Source organism: Juglans microcarpa x Juglans regia, chromosome 6D (genome assembly GCF_004785595.1).
Source record: "Juglans microcarpa x Juglans regia isolate MS1-56 chromosome 6D, Jm3101_v1.0, whole genome shotgun sequence".
NCBI classification, from domain to species: Eukaryota; Viridiplantae; Streptophyta; class Magnoliopsida; order Fagales; family Juglandaceae; genus Juglans; species Juglans microcarpa x Juglans regia.
Genome location: NC_054604.1, coordinates 37,339,829 through 37,363,876, shown reverse-complemented (window position 1 = coordinate 37,363,876; position 24,048 = coordinate 37,339,829). Strand labels below are relative to the sequence as shown.

Here is a 24,048-nt window from a genome sequence, read left to right as displayed (position 1 = left end):
ACGATAAGTTTAACATGTAGTGTTCAGATTGACCCATAAAGTATAATATATATACTTTGATACGACATGAACACGACCCATTAACATGATTTTACAACTCTTTGCTACCACTCCCCATCACTGTTGTATAATATATTGATGTTGATAAGGAGAATTCTATCTTAAACAAATGAAAATGACTTATTTGCTAATTAATAGGAAACTAATAAATAGAAAAAAAAAAAAAAACAGAGATAGAGACTGACAATCATGCAGGAGTTTTTATCTTTTTATTTTTTTACGAAAGAAGTTTCAATAATTCATTATTGGATGAGTAGATGTTAGCAAAAAAAATATAAATAAATAAATAAAAAATATTAATGTGTGGCACCGCTATTTATAATTTCACAATCTTGGGCATGACATCGCTTGTTAAAAGACAATAGAAAGGCCAAGTAAGGCCAACTTGCATGCAAATGTCGACGCTTATCAAGTTGTCTGCTGTCTCTTTCTATGGGACACGAATACTACTGATTACCAAAATAGAAAAAATAAATATATATTTTTGAAAAATCCCTAAAAGCCCCCAAACAATTTTCTATATATTTCATCGGTAAAAAATAAGTCCAACCATCTTTCTAGATATTAAAATTTGAGGTAAGTCTTCTATTATTAATTGGTTATATTATATGGATGATCTTGCTACTTATAACATAATGTTGACAAAATTATTGTAATTATTTTATTTAAAGAAAAATTTTATTCTTAAGTCGAAATAGTCAGGAATATTTGTAGTCAAGTAATAAATAGAATTTTCATGCCTGCAAAAAAAAAAAAATAATAATAATGTAAAATTTTCCTAAACGGATGAGAGGTTTCGAATTCAGATTTTTTATTTGTAAAATCGAGTCATATGCTATCAAGCTCTTGACTACGAAGATTTATGTGCTGCATGACTATAGGTTAGCAGATAAGGTACTTCTATTTGAAATGAAAAACATGAAGATTATCTTAATTAAAAACATACATTTTAATTGTAGAAGATTGTACGTATATAATTTCATAAAAAAAAAGTTATTTTTTTTTATATATTTGAGAATAAAATAATTAAGAAAGTAAACAGAAAGCCCGATTCTATCTCCTCACATATCAGTTAAGTTAAAACCGTAATTTACTATTTACCCATGTGTTTTTCATGAGCTAATTTTACCCATCAATCTCTCTCGGAAAAGATCTTTTCCCGTTTGTTGACTGATAAACTTTAACAATCCAGCCGGTTGAACCGGTCACTCCCCTATATTCTTTCTTACCCAATTTACTCGAACTACTTCCATAATCATTTCTAATTACCAATAAATCCCCAAGAAATAATCATTTTTTATTATTATTTATTTTTCTAAATAATTATTCTTCTAAAAAACAAATTATCAAATTAGTATCATGTGCTAGCTAGTAGTAACGCTCCCGCCAAGAAACTAAAATGCTAAAGCATATAGAGTTTTGATAATTCTAAAGCATAAAAAAAATAAAAATCAAGTGGAGAATTCCACAGCAAAGATAGGGACACCCATTTGACTAAGTTATGAGCCATTATGTAAATCTACGTGATCTTAAGATTGCCAAAACATTATGATATGAGCAAGATATGACCATATTATAAAAAAAACAAATAAATAAAAAAAGATTTGGGGTCCCACATTTATATGTGTATATTAAATGAGTGAGTTGGGTCCCATACGCAAGCATAAGAAAATATGAGAGTTTTGTCACGTAATGATGTTTGATGTATCTTTTATTTATCAAAATAGTATTATCTTCTTGTCTTTCTCCCATGGAGAGAACAATATAAACAAAGTTGCACGTTCGAGCTTGTAGTATTCGAGTTTTGGACTTACTAAAAAATAAATAAAAATAAAACAAAAAAGAAATTAATAATAAAATAATAATTATAATTATTATTATACTAAGTTTTGTGAAGTGCTAAGGTTTACGAGCCCTACATGGTCCCCATCCCACCAAGCGTGAGATAAGAGGTTAGTAAATCTCGAGAAAGATCCAACGGTTGAGATCCGAGGAGGACCACTCCTTGAAAGACAAAAGAAAATCCACGTTTGCGCCACTCGAGATACATTTTACCGACATGTGTGGTGGAAGTTCTAAATTTAGCACATTGGAATTTCCGAATTATCATTTTTTTTATTCCATAATATATATTTTTTTCTATTAAAACAAAAGAAAAAAGAAAAAGAAAAAGAAAAATTAGCTTCACTTCTAGAGAGGCCATTAATGTCATTCACGTAGTCCATGACTCCATGCAGTTGTGATCACTTTCGAAAATTCAGCAAAAAATATAGCCTTAATTATATGGAATTATATAATCTGAACGTAGTTTTGAAAAGTTAAAACAAAATTTCAAATCAAAATCTCTAGTGGCCCTGTTAGTTTCACGGTAAGTTTTTTTTTTTTTTCCCATAGCAGTGTTTATTAAGTTCTTGTCAAAAACTATTTAAATTTACCTTTTCTTTTGAGAGTTTGATTACATTCCGCGAAAAAAAAAGAAAAAAAGAAAAGCAAAATGTGATTTTTTTTTTATTTAAAATTTTGCTGTGCTCTTTAAATGCATCGTTTCTGTCAGTTTGATTTTTTGAGATAAACATGATGTCTTTTTTTTCCTGGATGATGAAGGCTTGAGAGTGTGTAGAGAGAGAGAGAGAGAGAGAGAGAGAGTCAGAGAGGAGAGAGAGAGAGAGTTACAACTTAAACATGGTGTTTGAAGAAGGTCCTCTCTGTTGGTTGCTTGAGTTCTGACTGCTGTTTGCACTGTACAAGACTCATAGATTTGGTGGGTGTGTTGCATCTGTGGTGTGTGTTCCTATTTCTTAGTCAGTCTTAATTGTGCAGTGTCATTTTCTGTTCATGATGAGTTTGCTTGAATGAGAGTTGACATTTTGCAGGTTCTTGCTTAAGATTTGCTTGATATATGTTTGTTTTCTCCCTTTGCGTTCGATATATGTTGTTGTTGGTTATGGGTTTCGAACCAAATGACTGAAAAAACTGTAGTTTTCTTTCCCTACTTTATCGTCCCGATGATTATTAATTTCGGGTTTCCGAAAACCGGAGAAAAAAGTTTCGATTTTGGAGCAATTTCTAACTCTTAGAAAAGTTTAAATTTGTTTTATTTTGTAATAAAAGTTGTATCATTGGAGTTCGTCGATAAAATACAATGATGGTACTATGTCGTTCTTTGAAAAAAGATTTGTATTTTATTTCAGTGTTTTCTTTCTCTAAATCTGGATTGATTTTTCTTTTTAAGAGGGAAAATATTTTGTTGTGTTGGTGATTTAAGGTATCGTGTTTGATTCTTTGGAAAGAATAGTGTTTTGAACATGTGGTTTCAATGGCCAAATGTTCTTTCCATATTTCCTTCTCCAGATTTGAGAAAAAATTATATACTGTTGCTCTTTCTGGGGCGCTGCAGTCTGTCCTCAATTCTTTAATGGATTTCCATATATGGTTTGGCGTAAACAAGTATGACGGGAAAAAGGAGTAGACTTTGCAGAGATTTGTTTTCTGTGTCAGTGTGTCTCACATATATCAGATTCGTGGAATAGGGTCTCTATTCTTGAAGCTTCTGACAGGAAATGATGTTGTGTTTTTGCTGATTCTATTTATAGGCATGTTATAAATTGTATTCTAGATCTGCAACTTATTCTTCGGGAAGGATTAAGATTCTATGCGTTTTGAGGTATCTCTCTTGAATCCTTTTCGCGACTTATTGACTGGTAAATATTTTGCCATTTGTAGTGCTCTGCTTCTGGTGATTTGAAAGACTATAATAGGAGATAATTATTCTTTTGTTTATGTTTTTCTGTTTTTTGAATTCCTTTTGGAAAGTAGTTATTTTATATGTTAAACTTTTTGTTTTTGGTCCGTTTGCAGCTCGGTAGATAGATGATGGATTTTTCAGAGTATACAAGAATAGTGTTCAACAAAATCAAGAAACTAGAACCAGAAAATGCTACAAAGATTATAGGGTATCTTCTTTTACAAGACCGTGGGGATCATGAAATGGTTAGATTGGCTCTGGGTCCGGACAACTTGATTCATGAAATGATTTACAAAGCCAAAGCCGAACTATATCAGTTGGCCACTAAGTCAACACCATCTCCAATCTCACCACTCAAGAGCCCAGTTTTCAGTCCTTTCTCACATGTCTCATCTAGGCCTTATTCATCAGCAACAGAATTTGGTGCTTCATCTCCTCGTTGGGATCCTCAGCTAACTAGCAAGTATGGTTCTGATTTCATTCTACGAGGTTGCTCAGATTCTACTGCTGAATTCCAAAACCAGACTCATTTTTTGGGTTTAGAGGATCCAATAGATCCTGCAAATTGTGGACTTTCAGGATTTTCGAACGATTACTTCTACCCTGATGCTGCAGTGGGGAACTTAAGTGTTAGAGCAAGTAGAAGATTTTCAAGCCTGCCTGAAGTTCCGGTTAAGACTTGTCACTATTTTAACAAGGGGTTTTGCAAGCATGGAAGTAGCTGTAGGTATTTCCATGGACAAGTCATACCTGAAAGCTTATCTCAGATGTATGGAAATGATGCCGTCAATGAGGATCAATTTTTCTCGCCTAGGTCGCTTGAGAAGCTAGAATTGGAAATAGTTGAGATTCTAAAATCAAGAAGAGGGAATCCTGTTTCGATTGCCTCTCTGCCTATGATATATTATGAGAAATTTGGAAAAGTTCTTCAGGCAGAAGGGTACCTCACTGAGAGCCAGAGACATGGTAAAGCTGGTTATAGTCTGACAAAGCTTCTTGCTCGTTTGAAAAACAGCATTCAGTTGATTGACAGGTGCAATGCAAATTTTAGGCCTTCAATCGGTTGCTGAACTGGAATAAACAATCTCTTACCTACGAATATTTAACCGGTGCACTTTATGTTTTGCAGGCCTCATGGGCAGCATGCAGTAATTTTGGCAGAAGATGCTGCAAAGTACATGGAAAATCGGAATGAGAAAAGTGACCCTGGTCCAATTGTCAGTGGTTCGCGACAGATATATCTAACTTTTCCAGCTGAAAGCACTTTTACAGAAGAGGATGTCTCCACCTACTTCAGGTAATTCTATGTTGGAACTCTTCTTAGGTGGGCGTTGCAGGCTTCTTTGTAAGTGATTTTGTAGTGTCGAAAGGTTCTTTTATTGTGTTGGGTTTTGTTTGTAGTACCTTTGGTCCAGTTGAAGATGTGAGGATTCCCTGCCAACAGAAACGGATGTTTGGGTTTGTAACATTTATTAGCGCAGACACGGTGAAAATTATTTTGGCAAAAGGAAATCCGCATTTTGTTTGTGGGGCCCGTGTTCTTGTGAAACCTTACAGGGAAAAATCAAAACTTAATGACAGGTAAATTTGTTTTCTGTTCTTGTTGTGTACACGGTCAATAACCTGCTTTAGATTAAAGAGTTTGATAAGTTGATAGATCTGTGAGAGAATTTTTCAGGGCTGTAAATTGTTCTTAGAATCCTTGTTAGAAACCTTGCTAAGACAGGTCTTTACAGCTTATATTTCTTACAGTTTTCAAAAGTTGGCCAGCATTAATTCACTGTATATGTTCAAAATTGCTTGTATTCATGACAGCATGTATTGGTGAAACTGTTAACCGATAAAAAAAAAAAGCATGTATTGGTGAAACTATATGCCTTTATAGACCCTTTTTTTCCCCATTAACAGAGGACTTTATCATCTGCAGTTTCAATGTTGTGACTCCTGTCTCTCACTCATTCAGTATTCCATGTGAATTTTTATTTTCCAGCAGGAGATTCCCAGAGAGAATTGAGCCTCAATTGTGCTATTCTCCCAACTATGTTGACATGGAATCTGAGCTTCATGCAAGTGAGTAGGATCTGTTTTAATATTTCAATACTTTTCTGAAATGTCTGGCTTGTGATATTCAACAATCCACATGTACCTACATATAGCCTGAAGGTGTGAATTTTTTTTTTTTTTTTTTTTTGTTTTCGGTAGTGCTTACTCTATATAATTTTGCTTGGTCGCCAATGCTTTCCATTCAGTTGCTCACTTTGGTATAAAAAATTAATTATGGCTATACAGTTTTATGCTGTCTAATTTGCGATTCATTTTTAGTGCCAAGAGGATGTGAAACCTCCAGGTTACTGAGGAGGCAGCTTATGGAAGAGCAAGAGCAGGCCCTTGAACTTGAGAGGATGCGTCTTGCAGAGCTGCAGTTGGCACGGAAATCTACAATTAGTCAGCCCTACTTTGGCTACATGGATGGGTTAAAAGTTTCGGATGGTGTGTTGTTTTTTCCATTTGCTTCTCCACCGAGTGTTTTGGTTTTTGATAATTTGTTTGCCTGTTATTCTTTCTATAACTTTCTCCCTTGAGGCATTTCTTGTTCTTATTTTAATTCAAGTCCTTGCTCATGCAGATCCATTAAATCTCCCATCTGCAGAGAGATTCAATTATCTGTTGGATGTTCTGAGTAATGGCTCTGCTAGCGATGATGGTAAACCCAGGCATACAGACACCCACACTGACCAAGAGAGGTATGAATTAAGGTAGAGACTCCTTTGTTTGTGCTGTAAGTTAAGTCTTGCTGTCATTTCTGTTGTCCCCCCTTGTCGATGATTAGCCCTTCAATCACTTTTATCTTGAAACAGATCTTAGTGTTTAAATATTAGAGTTATAATGAATTTCTCTTCTAATAAATCAATCCTTGTTGATGATTGCTGCTGCTGCATCTCCTATCCGACTCTTAAGCTGTTTGGCCTTTCTTGTTTCAAAATCTTAACTGGCAATCAGCTCTGATTCACTTTTAAAGGCCCTTTTGTAGTAGACTCACACCATTATCTGTGTACATATGTATGCATGCATGCATGTAACATACATCAGCTAAGCATTGCTGCTGTTATGAATTCATTGCTTTTCTGATTGAATTTTATTGTGTTTTCTTTTCTCCAGCAGTCAGTCTATTAATCTCCCCGAGAGCCCATTCGCATCTCCAATAGCTAGCAGCATTTCTACGGTCATATAGATTCAGCAACACAGAAGATTATAGAGATAGAGTTCTGGTTTAAAGGCAACATTGCTGGTTTTATACACCCTTTTCTCATTTCACGACATGTTCGTCAATCAAATCAAAAGTTTCTGCAAGTATATACTGGCTAACAAAGAAACAGCGGAAGAATATCCTCCCCCTTACATTGGGTTGAAGGAACTAGAAAAGAAGAAGAATATGATACATAGAAGTATATGTTAAAAGGTTCTACAGTTTCTTAATCTCAATCACAGAAAGAAGGCAAGAGATTTGAATATTTAGCAGAGGATGTAATTATTAGTCTTTAGTGGAAGATAGGAACCAAAAGGTATGCAATGTTTTAAGTGGTTCTAGAGTCTCTACGACACTGAGCAGTTTATGAAAAATATCTTCAACAAAAAGGTTTAGCAGCAGCAGCTTATACCCGTTTATTTAGTGTTTTTGCTATATTGCATCTCTTTGCTGATATCCGAAAGAATTACAATCTTCCATCTCCAAATCTCCTTTGGGTTTCATGTTTGGTGGATTTGGTTTTACTTTTTGTTTCGTGGCCTTGTTTTCCATTTATTTTTCTTCTCCAAACCATTTGATTTTGAGTGGTAGAGCATCATGCGATTTGGTTTGTGGACAGAGGCACTGGACAAGGATCTGCCCATGAACACCAACCACTAAGAAAACTTGCACAACAATGGTGGTTGCAGCTCATTATTATCCAAAATATGAAATTACATTAACAATTAGATATTCCACCTTATTAAATCTGAACCTAATATTTTAATTCATAAGAGCCAATATGCCCAGCTGGAGTTGACTCAATCATCCGTCCAAAGACTGATTTCTGATGATAATAATCAGCATGCTGAGATCAATTTCTGATGACAATAAAAATGCCCAGACGAAGGAATATGGAGCCCCTGGTCGAGGAAGTAACTTAAAGCTAAGCAAGAACTTGGCGAATCTGTGAGAGTGACATCCTAATAATAATAATAATAATATACTAATTGCCTTGTATTATTATGGCAAAAGTTCAAAATCTATTTGATTAGGTATAAGTAGTGATATGAGCCACAAAATGATTGACATGACAAAACAAGTTAAGGAAGATAAAGACGGAAAGAGTTGGAGTAATTTGCAAGTATCTATATTTAAAATAATAATAATTAAAAAAAAAAAAAAAGGAATTGCACTGTTCAGCTACGTCTCATTCATTATCTCCTTCTATATAATAATTGTTTTGAAAATGACACCACCCATTGATGGGTCCCTTGGCATGATAAAATTCTTCTGCCAAGCTGGACCTTATTGGATGGGTTGCTTTTCGGCAACACACAGCTAAAAAATGCCCGCAAGTTTCGGAAAAATTAATGGGTTCTGTTGAGAGAGCAGGTGTGTGAGAGAGAGAGACTAGGCAACCAAACTGCATCAACTTCAACGCGAAGACTTTATTATTAGCTCCTTGAGTTGCACTAGCACATGCATCTCTAAATGCTTTTACTTTTGCTGGAAAGATAGTGACTTTGCAGTGTTCCAAATATACCAAACCTCTTCTTTGTGCTAGCAGTTTGCAGATTATGTATTTTCCTCTCATAAACATCAAAAGGACAAAGAAACCAGGGAAGGGATTTGTTTCTGTTGGGAACACATTGATTCATATACAAATTCAAATCAAGCTGATAATAAGACATACGATTAAGTCAAAAACACTACTTACACATCACTGCTTCTGCTTTTGTGCCATGAGAACCTATCTAGCACTTAACTATCACTGGCAACATAAAAATGCCTCTAATCTGAGCAATTCATACCAAATCACCAATTATTCGTTTTACACAGCATTTTGTAATGGTCAAAAGATTATAGAATTTCCAAGGAAAATGTTTAGTCTTTTCAGCTCTTCAAACAAGTTGATAAAGATAAGAAAATCAATACCACCACACAACACCAGATCAATTGGTAAGAGAAGAAAGTTACAGTGAATCGATTCTATACTTGTGAACGAATAGTGCGGTTTTCTGACTACCTCTCTCAACTAATAGCCGATCAAGGTAAATCAGCCATGGCAATCAAGCAACATATCGTGGGGCACATACTAGCAGACAGGCGATGGATGTACAGGTATAACATAGGAATTAGAAGCCAAGGTTAATAAATTTCTATATTATCCAGTACCAAAAAGGGTAAAACTTCAATGATTTTGGATATTGAATGTTTATACATTGGAGGTTATAACCAGATCAGACTCACATAAACAGTTTACATTAATAAAACCCGACATTGGAACTATCAAAATTCAAATGCTAAATCCAACTCCACCGTATACCCAGCTTAGGGAGGGAAAAAAAAAAAAAAAAAAAAAAAAAAAAAAAAAAAAAAAAAAAAAAAAAAAAAAAAAAAAAAAAAAAAAAAACCTCTCCAACACATACCCACTATCTTCATTTCTAGGTAGCTGAAGTTAAGGGAATGGGATCCTGGATGTCCCACATTGTCTGATACATGGGGTGGATGGAGGCGCCATGAGGTCAAAGGGCCATTAGAATATATCACCATCCGTCCCTTGTAAAATGCACTTTTCTACAAGCAACTTCTATTATCATTCACTTTCTTGTTCAAGGATTAAAAGCTGACCTTCACACAACATAGTTTTCCATGGTCATCTTGCTTTTAGATTGCCATAACTTTGTAGATAACCCCCAGCGGGCCTTTAACGAGAACGTAAATATCAATTTCGCAATAAGAGTGGCATCAGCACCAATTATAGGGCTGAATACCGCATCCTTGAACCATGGCACAACATTTGCTTGCTTGAGACTAACAAAAATCAATGATGAACTTCAACCAGAAAACCTCATTAACATTGGCAAAAAGAAGTTTTTGGTTGCCGATGATAATGGCAAGACTGCTCTACCAAGTACATAGGCCACACCTTAGTGCAGTGTGTTATCCTTTCTTTTCATATTTCTTTGCAAACTTCTTGAGCAGTAGTCTCTGCCGAAATTCTAAATATGTATCTAAACTGGTTCCAGCCCACTGTTGACAAAAACATTCATCGGTTGGAACCAGTGAACTGAGAGGAAATGGTCCTTCCGGAACTTTCTTCAGTGCAACCAAGAATCTATGGCGAGGACGAATTCTCTGGTCCAAAGACAAACTTAAGTACATAGGATATTTTGTCAATGAACGCACCTCATTATGGAGTTCATTGATCAAGTACATATACTTGGGCTTTAGATTCTCCTCCAGTGACAAAGATAACACCTGCAAGCAGATTGAATTAAACAAGACAATTGAACCAATGCTTATAGCAGGAAAGAAGAAAAATATATGACTAGAAAGACTAGACTAAGGTTTGAGGATAAGTATGTAAAGATTAAACTGCTTTTTCCAACACAAACACAAGCAATTCCAATCAGTTAAAAGAGGTTAAAAGGAACTTCGCAAAGATTTAAACATGCATAGAGAAGCAAATTAACCTGTGTAAGGCTCGTTAAAACTTTCAAGATGTCAGAATCACCCATCCCAATACCCCTCAAGAAATTGATCCTAGGCAGTAATCCATCATCGATACTGTAATGGAGGAGCTGAGGATGTTTTGTCACCATCTTGACTATATTATCTCTTGGAGCTCCCAACTCCTTTGACAGAAAAATATAACGAGTATTCCATGTTCTATCAATGCGCTGAACCAGAATTTGAGGGCTAAGTTGTATAACTTTACCTAAATCTTTTTCCTTAATGCCAACCTCTTCAACCAAGTATCTAACAGTGGGTTTCAATGAATTCTCAACACTATAAGAAAATAGAGAGGGAGCAGCTGAAATTATCTGCCCTACTCTGGAACTTGGAATACCCAAACTCATCAAGAAAGCAACATGGGACTTCAAATTATTCTCCACTGTGTACTCCAAAATTTGTGGTTGCCTCAAAAGTATTCTTCTCACATCTCTATGTTTGACACCAACACTCAACAAGTATTCCAACCTTTCTTGAGCAGAACACACATTAATTTGAAGGGAAGGCATGTGCCTTTCATACATCTGGATAAAGTGCGACTCCTTGAGCCCAAACGTGGTCAAGTAATCAAGAAGGGGCATACATCTTTTATCCAAATCTATTTCTTCATATAGCCGAGGATATTTGCCCTCCATGGATTTCCTTGTCATCAACTGTAATCAAAGACAACATGTTAATGTTTCTTTGCCATGTCAATACAGTACAAAGTAAAACTTGACAGCCTATCATGTTAACGTACACTTACCTTCCTCTGCCATTCATGTCTAAGGATCTGACTTCCTCTGTTCTCTTTGAATCATGATAGCAATCTCCAATGTCACTCCTTTGGAAGGTGCTCTTGCCATTTCTTACGTACAATTGGTCTTCATCCACTTTGAGGTTTTGTCCAAACATGGATGATCCGATGCCCCGGTCTTTTTCTGATTGTCTCTGGTTACCTTTCCGTGTTTTATATCCATTCTCGGACTTAACTCTCTTTCCATTAACATCAAATTCTGCAGTTTCGGCAAAGTCATCCTGCAGAGACATCACTTTAATATCAAAACATGTTAGAAAATCAAAGTAGCATGTTTTATCACCTTTTGCATCTGCATGCACATAACAACTACAGACACACCAGCAAGTGCATGGCTTGATAATCAACATAAGTGATTATGTATTTACTATGTATAATGGTTATGGGTGTTTGCAAGCATTGACCTCTCCACCTACAGGCTTAAGCTTTTGGATCAGAGCCTGGTTGACATGTTCTTAGATTCCACATGCCAGGACCATTTGGCCTTTTTTCTTTTGGCTGGATCATCAGGGTGTAGAGGAACCCCACAGCTGTTTTGGGTTGGATGCTCAAAGGACAACAAAAGCAATACTTCTCAATGATTGTGAATATGGCCACTGGCTAAAATGGGAGTCGTCAATAAAAATAGTTGTAAAAGCTCAAGCAAACCCACACTGATACAAGCCTAATACAAACCATTTGGCTCGATATAGCTCATAATCCAAAATCGGTCCGAAAGTAAGCTCTAATTGTCCATTTTTTATAGCAGTTCAATTAGTTTCAGTGGCTAGAAATTAACATATAAAGCACGTAGAAGTTGCTCCGATTTTAATTAGCACAAAATTTCAGAGGAAAAAATCTTATGCTTTCTAAGCACGAATAAAAAAGAAGTTCTACTTCCAAAAGCAGTAGCAATTACTTCGAAAGAGTTGAAAATATGTTCTTCCGAGTGGAGCAAAAGAATGAAGTTCGTAAAAAGGAAAAGTTGACTCTTTCGAAGAACTTGATGTGAAAACCCAGAACTGTGAAGAGAGCTTCCAAAAAGTGCAGAATCAAATCTTAACTAAGACGCAGAAAGTCCTAGATGCTTTTTTGTTTTCATCTTTCGCCAGTAAAAGAAGAGAATTGAAGCAAAATTATGCTTCATAAAAGGAAGGAAAAAAGGTCAAGCACTCTCGCCAAACCAAACAAGGCCTTATTATTAGCTCCAAATAAAGCAAAATCCCTCTAAGAGTTGGACTAGTACTTGCATCTCTATCACACCCTTTGTTAGGGGAGCCATGACTTGATGCTTTTGCTGAAAAGCTAGTGACTTTGCAGTGTTCCAAATATACCAAACCTCTTCTTTGTGCTAGCAGTTTGCAGATTAAGTATTTTCCTCTCATAAACATCAAAAGGACAAAGCAATCATGGAAGGGATTTGTTTCTGTTGGGAACACATTGATTCATATACAAATTCAAATCAAGCTGATAATAAGACCTACGATTAAGTCAAAAACACTATTTACACATCACTGCTTCTGCTTTTGTGCCATGAGAACCTATCTAGCACTTAACTATCACGGGCAACATAAAAATATAGCACAAGAATCCTCACGCATAGCTGTTCAAATTATGCCTCTAATCTGAGCAATTCATACCAAATCACCAATTATTTGTTTTACACAGCATTTTGTAATGATCAAAAGATTATAGAATTTCCAAGGAAAATGTTCAGTCTTCTCAGCTCTTTAAACAAGTTGATAAATATGAGAAAATCAATACCACCACACAACACCAGATCATTGGTAAGAGAAGAAAGTTACAGCGAAATCGACTCTATACTTGTGAACGAATAGTGCGGATTTCTAACTACCTCTCTCAGCTAATAGCAGATCAAGGTAAATCAGCCATGGCAATCAAGCAACATATCGTGGAGAACATACTAGCAGACAGACGATGAAAGTAAAGGTATAACATAGGAATTAGAAGCCAAGGTATAACATAACATCAAATTCTGCAGTTTTGGCACAGTCATCCTGCAGAGACATCACTTTAATAACAAAACATGTTAGAAAATCAAAGACGCATGTTTTTTCACCTTTTGCATCTGCATGCACGTAACAACTATAGACACACCAGCAAGTGCAGGGCTTGATAATCAACATAAGTGATTATGTATTTACTACGTGTAATGGTTATGGGTCTTTGTAAGCATTGACCTCTCCACCTACAGGCTTAGGTCCCGTTTGGATTCAAAAAATGTTTCATCTCATCTCATCTCATCATTACAATTTTTCCAAATTCCCACACAAAATATAATAAACAATTTAACTTATTCAAATCCAAATTCAAAATTTTCAAATCCCAAAACAATAATAATATTAAAAAATAATATTCTAACAATATTTTTTTCAACTTTCATATTTCATCTAAAACCATCCCATCTCATCTTTGAATCCAAACCAGCCATTAAGCTTTTGGATCAGAGCCTGGTTGACATGTTCTTAGATTCCACATGCCAGGACCATTTGGCATTTTTTTCTTTTGGCTGGATCATTAGGATGTAGAGGAAGCCCACAACTGTTTTGGGTTGGATGCTCAAAGGACAACAAAAGCAATACTTCTCAATGATTGTGAATATGGCCACCGGCTAAAATGGGAGTCGTCAATACAACTAGTTGTAAAAAAGCTCAAGCAAACCCACATTGATACAAGCTTAATACAAACCATTTGGCTTGATATAGCTCCTAATCCAAAATCGGTCCGATAGTAAACTCCAATTGTCCAATTTTTTATAGCAGTTTAATTAGTTCTAATGTCTAGAAATTCACATATAAAGCACGTACAAGTCGGTCCGATTTTAATTAGCACAAAATTTCAGAGTAAAAAATCTTATGCTTTCTAAAGCACGAATAAAAAAAGTTCTACTTCCAAAAGCAGTAGCAATTACTTGGAAAGAATTGAAAATTTGTTCTTTCGAGAGGAGCAAAAGAACAAAATTCGTAAAAAGGAAAAGTCGTCTCTTTCGTATAATTTGATGAGAAAACCTAGAACTGCGAAGAAAGCTTCCAGAAAGTGCAGACTCAAATCTTAACTAAGATGCACAAAGTCATAGATGTTTTTTCGTTGAGAACTGAAGCAAAATTATGCTTAATAAAAGGAAGGAAAACAGATACAAGTAACCAGCGGAAGTAAGCTAACATTGGGCGAGGACCAATCATCCTCCACCACGACGTCGTCGTCGCCGTCGTATTCTTCTTCGTCATCATCAGAGTCAAACGGCGAGAGTGCCTGACCGTAGCGCGACCTCCGGTTGGACTTGAGGATCCTAGGACTCGAGTGCGTCGACCGCACCTCGAACCTGTGCCCACTGCTCCTCCGCTTAACAATTCCTTCTCCAATCAAACTTGAGAAAGACTGTACGATCAAGTGGGTGTCAAAGACGTTCAAAGACAAAGGAGGGGTGGTATTGAAGGGGTAGAGAGAGAGAAAAGATGCCATTTTTCAGAAAAAAAATAAAAGAAAAAGTGAGAGAAAGTATATACCCAAAACCCTAAACCAGAAAGAAAAGAAAAATATCTTCTTTCCTTCAGGGTTCAGTTTATCTTCTTGTTTGTTGCTGGGCATGCCCTGGTTAAGCTTCGTACTGTAGCTTCCTTAATTTTGCTTCTCTTTTGTCTTATTAATTTTCGAATTAAGTATGTGGGTTTTTTATTTCTTTTTTCATTTTTTCTTTTTAAAGATGGAAAACGGGCAGTCGTTTTTGTTGAGTCATGTCCTCTCTTGCTGCTGGATTTTCTTTTCTGTTTTGCTCTCTCTTTTTTGTCAAATAATATACATTCCTGTGATCTTATTATATATGAATATGGACCCAATCATATAATCGATTGCTTTTAAGTATATTGTTTTCACTCAAAACGTGGATGTATAGTTTGCATATCTAACTGTTCTATCTATCATCCATCCTGGTGCTGTTTCAGTTGTAAACAAACACAACCTCAATGCAGAAGCTAATGGCTAGTTCTGCAGACAGAAAACACCTCAGTCAAAGGTAGTAAGAGGAAGTTTAAGCTCATTGTGCCCCCTTCGTTCTTTATCATTGAAAAATGAATAGATTGGTAGCAAATTGTTGTGTTGATGACTTTGTTATTGAATGTGCACTTTTTATATTCATTGTTCACAAACATTTTTAGGCTCTACAATCGGAACGGTCAAAGAAAAGTCGAAAACATATGAGTTTATATTTTTATATGACCGTTTAATATTATGGTTAGAGTAGTTTTATTTGAAGGCTTTATATCATACGCCATGCATATGAGTAGTTTTATTTGAAGGCTTTATATCACACGCCATGCATATGATATAATTTGATTTATAATATTCAAATGTTAAAATTTATCTATGCAAGAACTCTCTCCAAAGAAAAATAAGATATCATTGTAGTTCAATATGATTACGGGAGTGTCAACTTTATCCGCAATCATCATTGTTTAAGGGAATGCTAACCATAGGTTTAAGATAGAAAAAGAACCTTATCAAGTTATCTTGCATGTCAATCAGGAGAGTGATGGATTACCTCCCTGCTAGATTAGCTGGAGAATCTTTGAGCTAGCCGCAGGGTTTCTGTTTCGTTCCTACCATGCAAGAAGCAGTTTTGGAATCACTTGATGCATGAATTACGGAAACAGAGGAAAACTAAAGTTATTGGTTATGATAGTTTTTCCATTATGTAATTCCTTTCTTCTGTTAGGTTGGCCTACTTGCATCTCATCATCATGTGAAAAAAGATTCATTTTTGCTGCTGAGTGCTATCTTGACCCTCTACAATTTCTGCCACTCAAATCATTTTGTCTTGGAAATTGTGCAGATCGGAAATCAGCTGCTGCTTCATTTCTCTTTGAAGAAGTTTTAGGTCTCCTGTAGTGACCTACCTCGTATATAGACTTGGGAGTCTTTGAGATTTTTTATTCCGACCCTTGGATTCGAGCTTTTGGGACGATGTTGAACAGATTCCTGTGGTTATTTTTGCATTTTCTTTACAGGGACATGGGGTCAACATGTAGATATTTCCACAATTTTAATCTCTGAACAGCCATCCGTTTCCATGGAGCATGATATAGGTATGGTACCAACAAAATATTGAAAAAATTTATGGGCCTAACTTATTTCATAAAATCGGTTCTAAAAAAAGAATTGCTGAAATTCATGGGCCTAACTCATCTCATAAAACCGATTCTACAAGAGATAATTATTCATTTCTCATAAATATATTCAAAACTTTATCTACAAGCAATGTAAAATTATTTCTTAATACCCTATGTCACGTGGAGGTCAGTATTTTTTTTTTTTGGTCCTTATCACATGGTAAGTAGTGTGGGCCTCCATTTGTCCTGTGACAGACTCTGATACCATGAAGAAATTAATAAGCCTAAGCTTAAACTGATGGGAAGATGTCGATTTTATTATTTATTTTATATTTGAACACTCACTCTCACATGCAAGTCAGACTCCTCCTTAGTAGGTGGCCCAACACGTAGAATATTTAATTAAATAGGATAGAGTGTAGAGTTAGAGTTCGAATTTAAGACCTGCTCTGATACCATATGAAATTACTACTTGTCCTAAAAATTTAATCTGATGAAAAGATGTAGAATTTATTATTTATTTTATATCTTAACAAACATGTCACACTTCCACCTGCTCTTTTCCCATGCGACCTTTTTTATTGTTCTTTTCTTAGTTCACTCTTGTCTAAGTACCGTAATCAGTAGTACTCAGCATTCACAAATTTAGCTTCTCAAAGACTTTGTTGGTTGGATGCATGACTTTGTGCTAAATCAGCAGTATTAGCAACAATTTCCTCTTGATTGATCTTCTTTGTATGCTGAATGCTAAGAAAGTCTTCGAAATGATTGTCTTTGAACATTATTTTTATGACACAAACTTCAAATGGGAATAAGTTCTTGTTGACATGCTTGCAAAGACGTTTGGAATGAAGAAGTCAGAGATGTCTCTTGTGTAGAAGAGATTATAGCAGAAAGGTTTGACTTGTATGCAAACTGCCAAGCTGATCTTGTTTATATGGAGGAAAGTGATGTCTCCTGAAATCCCTGCGACTTTATACGGCTTGCTTTTAGCTACGAATGTTAAAAATGCATTCCCTTTTTGTTCTCAGCACGAAGATTCAACCATTTGACCTTTAGCTTTCAAAAATTTAGCATTTCATTGTTAAATATTTTAATATGAACAGTAATAATTTGATTTTTAATTTTTTATGATTCATGATAATAAATAACAATAGTTAGAAAACATATATCCTTATATGACAGTTTGATAAAGAATTTGATCTGACTATAAGAGAATGATCACTCTAACAACTTTACCTCCGAGTGTCTCTCGATGGCTAGAGGCACAATGATATTGTAGGTGATAAACCTTAACCCTTCAGTACTATTTATAGACTTTTGATCGTCAAGAAATCTAGAGACTTTGCATCCTACCGTGATTAGATATAGAGTTAATCTTATCTCATTATGACTCATCAATTAAGTAATAAGTATTGAATTATTCTAAATCCATCAGTATATGAGTGTGTGGGATATAGAGTTCAAATAAAACTCTTACATTCATGTTCAATATCGGAACAAAAACATATCCCTCTTCCGATACAAACGTCTTCAATATAATGCATGTCAAATATTGCAACAGCATGCAACCCATGTCCACGCTCAGATAGTCTTTGCAAAAGGATCCTCGTTTCCAAAGCCGGAAAGACAGAGCAGCACGTATATTCGCCATATTAGGCTATCATTTCGGAACGTGTTTCACTAGGTAGAATGAAAGACAAACAAAGTCGGTTGAGATTGATATATGTCCCCATTTCTTGAGGAATTCTAGGGTCATCTATCTTTACAAATGGCCAAGCCTAATGTTGGGAAGCCATGAAAGTCAAAGCCCCCTCGATGCTTTCAGCATTTTCATAGGTGTCCTTTCTCATGAACTTGAATACCCTTAAGTTGTACATGTAATTTGTATGAAGATATGTGTTAAAGGCCTGTGATCTGATTGACATAATCTGTAATCTCTAAAATGAAAGTCTGGAGTTCGAAACCCCCTCTACCAACTCAAAAAAAAAAAAAAGTGAAAAATTGTATGAACATACATGCATGTTGCATAAGATATATGTACCTAGACTCCCACAGAAATCAAGTTTAGCAATATAATTAAGATGTGTAATATATGTTACTGACAATGACATATCATACATTATTCATAATAATTTTCTTCAAAATCGTGGGCATAAATGAGAGTAAAAAAAAAAAAAAAACGACAAGAGAGGTTAAACAAAAACATCCCTAAACATAGATCATGGTGACATGAAATTATAAATAGAGTGGTCGTTTATGGTGACATCAAAATGACATCAAAATGTATAAATAGATAAATGAAAGTTAAAAATTGAATAAAATTTTGTTAGAATATATATTTTTTAATATTATTTTTATTTTAAAATTTAAAAAAAGTTGAATTGTTTATTTTATTTTATTTAAAAATTTAAAAAAATTATAATGATTAAATGAGTTGAGTCGAAAAATTTAAAAAAAAAACTTCAAAATTTAACGGCACTGAAAACCGTGTGGGGGCCAACGTCCCACTTCGAGCCTTGAGGGCTTTTCACTACGTGCATTCTTCTTTCTTACTTTCCAATTTCAAAAAGATCTTTCCACCAAGAACATATATGAATATTAACTTCATAACCAAAATGCCAGCTCCTTTCTCTGTCATTTATTTTTATTTTTTTTTTATAATTTCATCTTCCAAAAATATGCAAGAAAACCGTTTTATTTGACCTATTTCCATGTTGAACTTCAGTTTCGATGAATACAAGACTGTAAGCATTCAAATGGCCATGTCAGCAAGGATGTCGGCATCATTATTTGTTCTATTTAATCTGAAGACGAAGCTTTTACAATTCTTACGTTATAAGTCAATTATACAACGTCGTCATAATATTTGAAAGTAAAACTTTTTTTGCTGTATATTTTTCATTTATGAATTTAAGTAGAAAAGGTTTTGTGAAAGTGTTTTTTTTTTTTTTTTTTTTTTTTAATTTTCCTAAAAATAGTTTTTATTTTTGGATTCTTAATTCCGTGTGATATACTAATTTTTAGAATGAAACTTTTATTTTTTTGGAAGAGATGAAAAAATATCTTGGAATTTGAAACGTTTTCAAGAAAGAAAACACTACTTCCACCGAAAATATCCACCGAAATTTTATACATAATTGCATTTTATTTTTTTATTTTTTATTTTCCTTATGGTGAAAGAAGTGTTTTTTAATAAGTTTGTAATTTTAAAAAAAAAAAAAACAGAAAATAAAAGTTTTTTATACCGTCGGTAGAAGTCTTCAATGGATTTCGACCGTGGCTGTAGTATGGCTAAAAACTGAAATTTCGTGTCATTTGAAGACACGTTCTGCATTCTACTAATAGTTTTTTTTTAAAAAAAAAAAAAAAAAAAAAAAAGAATATTATGCATTTTCACATATAATATTTTTAGTATTTATGAAAAGAGAAATGATATTTGTAATCGTAGAATACGCAAGAGCTGTGTAATCTCTTAAAAAAATGATTAAATATGAGATTCACATGAAAAAAAAAATTAATATTTTAATAATAAATCTCATTCTTTTTTAAAATAATTATGTAATATTTACTTAATGTATAATTGTATGTACCATTACTCTTTATGAGATAATAGTTGTTATTAATACTTATACGGGGGTAGAGGGATATTTGACTACCCACCTGTGGTTGTCTTTTTGTCTTCGATGATGCTATAGAATAGAATGAGAATCTCCTCTGATATCATATCATGTGAATGGCAGCTCTGTAAATCCTGTAAATTATGAGGTCATTATTTAATCAAACCTTACTTTTAAACTTCGGATGGATTATTTTATAGGGGGACCTTGTACATAGATTTTTATTTGGAACTTTTGAAACACAGAACACCAAACCAGAGGATTTCATCATCAATGCCAAAGGTAAGCGAAAAACCCATCAAGTTGATGTGGAAGTCGATATTAAGTGCTTGGATTTTCTGTCTGACTTGTCGTTCTTTGTGAGTAAGATTATTCCTGTCTTTTATTTTTGTGAATCTTCTTGTCAATTTCTAAGTATTTTTGTTGAACCCCATGAGCTTTGCTCTTCTACTATAGTTTTATCTTTCTCTGAATAAAGCTTTTTAATGGCTCTAGAGTTAGAAAGTGGAATGAATTCCTCTCTCTCTCTCTCTCTCTCTCTCTCTCTCAGTGTTTATGTTTTCCTTGAACGAGTTTGTGCTCTTGTTCGTGGCATTTCTTAAAAAATCGTGGATTTTTGAGGTTATTCAAGGGTTAGATGGTTGGAATTTTTCTCCCTCTGAATTTCTACGAGCTTGTGGCTGTATATTTGTAATCGGTGCACTAGTTTATATGATTTATCTTTAGATGTTCTAGATGGTGTTGGAAGACTTTGTTTTCTCTTTTTCTTTTCCCCGAAATACATGCTTATAAACGGTAAGGAATTGTGGTCGGGAAGCAATTTTTCAAAGTACTTTAATTCGTTTTCTTTACCAAATTTGAATCGGTGGATGCTAATGCTATGATTTTGTTCAAGAATTTGGTTATTGTTATGGTAGTACTATTGACATTGCACTAGACTTCTCGTGTATTCATAAATTTCTTCTTATGTCTGACAATAATCAAGGGTCCATGATTTGGAGCTAATTAAATATCAAGGCTCCCTAAAAAATAATCCAACCGAACCTCTTCTGCCTTGCCTGCTCCAAGTGTTCATGTTAACCTTTAGGGACCTTTGAAATTCGTTTTTTAGCATCTTTGAAATTCATTTGTTGCTAACAGGATCGCATTCATGGAACTCTTATATGCTTAATGTCACTAGGATTTACAAAGCATTTTCTGCTTCGTCAAGTTCATTTTCGTTATTTATATTGCTACTCCTCTCTGCAGACTATATCATTTTTGACACATCATCTATGCTGAGATTTGGAAATAATGATCAAGTAGCATGAGTTGAAGTAAGCAAGCCTCGTATTTCAAGACCTGAGAGCAGTAAGTTAAGTTTGGGTGCATTTTTGCCAGTAGGTTTCCTGGTATTGATTTGGGCCTCCATCCATCAATTAATTGTTCTAAATAAGTGAATTGGTATTCTTCAATGCAACCATCTCAGAAAAACAGTATTTCAACTGGTTCTCACAAGTTCTATGAACAGCCAGTGGAAGAGCCAGTGTCCTATTTTGTGCCCCCCAACCAGAATTTTGATCCTCATTTATGCTCTGACGACAACAGCCAGGGAACCCACCCTTTGGTTCCAACTTGTGAGAACTACTGCACCCTTGAATCATCCTCAGGAACCAGTGGTTACTTTGTTCAAAATTCTCCATCTACTGTCAGTTTCTCACCTAACGGAAGCCCAGCTTCGCAACAAGATTCTCAATCATTCCCCACAGACCGGCATCAATCCCCTGACAATACTTGTGGCTCACCAGTCAGTGTATCTTGCTTGTCAGATGATGTCGATGACCTGAGGCACAAGATAAGGGAACTAGAAACTGCTATGTTGGGACCTGATTTAGATACACTTGACAGATACTCTAAGACAAACCCTGTTGGACCTAATCAAATTCCATCAGAAGCAGAAAAGTGGAAGCAAATGATGGAGATCATTTCCGGAGGGGACTTGAAAGATGTGCTTTGTGCTTGTGCTAAAGCCATAGCAGATAATGATATGTACACAGCTGAATGGTTGATGTCAGAGTTACGTCAGATGGTCTCAGTTTCTGGTGAGCCAATCCAACGCTTAGGAGCTTACATGCTGGAAGGGCTTGTTGCAAGGTTGGCATCTTCAGGAAGTTCTATCTATAAAGCTCTTCGATGCAAAGAGCCTGTCAGTGCTGAACTTCTCTCGTATATGCACTTACTCTATGAAGTCTGCCCATTTTTCAAGTTTGGCTATATGTCTGCAAATGGGGCAATTGCAGAAGCTATGAAGGACGAAAATCGCATCCATATAATTGATTTTCAGATTGCACAGGGCAGCCAGTGGATCACCTTAATCCAGGGTCTTGCTGCAAGGCCTGGAGGACCTCCACAGATTCGTATCACGGGCATCGATGATACGACATCAGCTTATGCCCGGGGAGGGGGCCCTGATATTGTAGGGAAGAGGTTATCCAGGCTGGCCGAGTCATGTAAGGTACCCTTTGAATTCAATGCTGTAGGAATTTCTGGTTCTGAGGTTGAACTTGGAAACCTTGGAGTTCGACCTGGTGAAGCCATTGCAGTGAATTTTGCCTTCGTGTTGCACCACATGCCAGATGAAAGTGTGGGCAGTCAGAATCATCGTGACAGGATCTTGAGATTGATTAAGAGCTTATCTCCCAAGGTGGTCACTCTTGTTGAGCAAGAATCTAATACCAACACTGCCCCATTCTTTCACCGTTTCCTTGAGACACTAGATTATTATACAGCAATCTTTGAATCTATTGATGTGACTCTGCCACGGGAGCACAGGGAGCGTATAAATGTTGAGCAGCACTGTCTGGCTCGAGATATTGTTAACATAATAGCGTGTGAGGGGGCTGAAAGAGTGGAACGCCATGAGCTATTTGGGAAATGGAGATCACGGTTTATTATGGCTGGTTTCACGCCTTATCCATTAAGCTCCCTAGTGAATGCTACGATCAAGACCCTTCTGGAGAACTACTGTGAGAAGTATACACTTGAAGAGAGAGATGGAGCACTATTCCTGGGCTGGATGAATCGAGTTTTGGTTACCTCCTGTGCGTGGAGGTGAAACCATGCATTGCTTGATGCATGTGTGTAGACCTTGGAGTGACAACCTAAAGTAGAAACTTTCTAGTAATAAATTTTTTCTTGGAAGTTGAAGAACAATACGCATTACTTTTTGTATCATCTAGTAATAAAATAACTTTTTGTTTACAAGCCCTGCTCTTCAGCAAAGAGATCACAAACCTAAATTTCATTCAGACCAGCCCTCGTTAAATGCAATACAATGTGTCTGGGCTCTTAACTGTAAAGAGTATCATTATTTTCACTACATGATATGAGTATTTTAGGTAAAAAGAAAAGGTGAAACTAAACCACAATCATTCCACTTCTACTCCATTTTTATATCCTCCAAAGCAGGTTTTCCAGTCAATACAAACAGCTACTCAAGTTTCTTATTTTCTTGTACTACAGTTTCCCCACAATGTGGCTATTGCTTGCCAGGTGAAACTCTTGTTGAGATAAACACCAAAAGGGTCAGCTCCTTTGGGTTTGGGTATAATTATATTATATCAACTACAGGTCTTTCTCTCTCTCTCTCTCTCTCTCTCTCTCTCTAATAGGAGACCCTAAGCAAAAACAAAAATGGTGAATTGATTGTACCAACAGCGCATCTAAAAATTCACAAAGAAAAATGCTATTTGTACTTAAGAAAAACTTATAAAAAACTTACTTCTCCACATGTCAGTTATTGATATGTTAGAAATTATAAAATTTGAAATTCAAAATTTGAATTTAAAAACAAAACTGACAAAATGAATCTTAAAAATTGTAAGTATATATAGTACTACTTATTCGCAAATGCCAGCCCACCCAAAAAGCACCAAAAGTGCATTTGCATGCTTCTGCTTTTGCTAAAAGTCCAGGGTAAAAAGAAAAACTGAGAATCC

The 24,048-nt window shown here is 35.4% G+C and overlaps 3 protein-coding genes across 16 annotated transcripts; 2 read left to right on the top strand and 1 right to left on the bottom strand.

Moving 5' to 3' along the window:
- Positions 1-2,633: 2,633 nt before the first annotated feature.
- Positions 2,634-7,453, top strand: LOC121234640 (zinc finger CCCH domain-containing protein 18-like). Of its 11 annotated transcripts, none has more exons than XM_041130664.1 (8): positions 2,634-2,816; positions 3,919-4,838; positions 4,935-5,102; positions 5,207-5,386; positions 5,799-5,875; positions 6,128-6,295; positions 6,432-6,549; positions 6,968-7,453. In XM_041130664.1, the coding sequence occupies exons 2-8, from the start codon at positions 3,931-3,933 to the stop codon at positions 7,035-7,037; spliced, it is 1,689 nt and encodes a 562-aa protein (XP_040986598.1). In that variant the 5' UTR covers positions 2,634-2,816; positions 3,919-3,930; the 3' UTR covers positions 7,038-7,453. The 11 variants fall into 11 exon arrangements, with proteins under 11 accessions (XP_040986598.1, XP_040986592.1, XP_040986593.1 ...); XM_041130658.1 differs by having other exon boundaries at positions 6,432-6,561; positions 6,965-7,453; XM_041130659.1 differs by having other exon boundaries at positions 5,796-5,875; positions 6,432-6,561.
- A 1,982-nt stretch (positions 7,454-9,435) lies between these two features.
- On the bottom strand, positions 9,436-14,976 carry LOC121235606 (transcription termination factor MTERF9, chloroplastic). Its single transcript, XM_041131940.1, has 4 exons — positions 14,509-14,976; positions 11,296-11,567; positions 10,511-11,210; positions 9,436-10,295 (listed from the first exon to the last, which is right to left on the bottom strand). The coding sequence occupies exons 1-4, from the start codon at positions 14,806-14,808 to the stop codon at positions 9,978-9,980; spliced, it is 1,590 nt and encodes a 529-aa protein (XP_040987874.1). The 5' UTR covers positions 14,809-14,976; the 3' UTR covers positions 9,436-9,977.
- A 5,224-nt stretch (positions 14,977-20,200) lies between these two features.
- Positions 20,201-23,314, top strand: LOC121234821 (scarecrow-like transcription factor PAT1). Of its 4 annotated transcripts, none has more exons than XM_041130934.1 (2): positions 20,201-20,353; positions 21,320-23,314. In XM_041130934.1, the coding sequence occupies exon 2, from the start codon at positions 21,525-21,527 to the stop codon at positions 23,163-23,165; it is 1,641 nt and encodes a 546-aa protein (XP_040986868.1). In that variant the 5' UTR covers positions 20,201-20,353; positions 21,320-21,524; the 3' UTR covers positions 23,166-23,314. The 4 variants fall into 4 exon arrangements, with proteins under 4 accessions (XP_040986868.1, XP_040986870.1, XP_040986869.1 ...); XM_041130936.1 differs by having other exon boundaries at positions 20,221-20,353; positions 21,212-23,314; XM_041130935.1 differs by having other exon boundaries at positions 20,322-20,430.
- The last annotated feature ends 734 nt before the right edge of the window (positions 23,315-24,048 follow it).

What these genes read in the sequence shown, in the direction of transcription:
- LOC121234640 (XM_041130655.1), top strand. Translation starts at nt 3,931, where the DNA reads ATGATGGATTTTTCAGAGTATACAAGAATAGTGTTCAACAAAATCAAG. An exon ending in GATGTCTCCACCTACTTCAG is followed by an intron (nt 5,103 to 5,206) that starts GTAATTCTATGT and finishes TTTTGTTTGTAG; the next exon opens with TACCTTTGGTCCAGTTGAAG. An exon ending in CAAGAGAGGTATGAATTAAG is followed by an intron (nt 6,562 to 6,964) that starts GTAGAGACTCCT and finishes TCTTTTCTCCAG; the next exon opens with CAGTCAGTCTATTAATCTCC.
- LOC121235606 (XM_041131940.1), bottom strand. Translation starts at nt 14,808, where the DNA reads ATGGCATCTTTTCTCTCTCTCTACCCCTTCAATACCACCCCTCCTTTG. An exon ending in ATGATTGGTCCTCGCCCAAT is followed by an intron (nt 11,568 to 14,508) that starts GTTAGCTTACTT and finishes ATGTCTCTGCAG; the next exon opens with GATGACTTTGCCGAAACTGC. An exon ending in TTTTAACGAGCCTTACACAG is followed by an intron (nt 10,296 to 10,510) that starts GTTAATTTGCTT and finishes ATCTGCTTGCAG; the next exon opens with GTGTTATCTTTGTCACTGGA.
- LOC121234821 (XM_041130934.1), top strand. Translation starts at nt 21,525, where the DNA reads ATGCAACCATCTCAGAAAAACAGTATTTCAACTGGTTCTCACAAGTTC.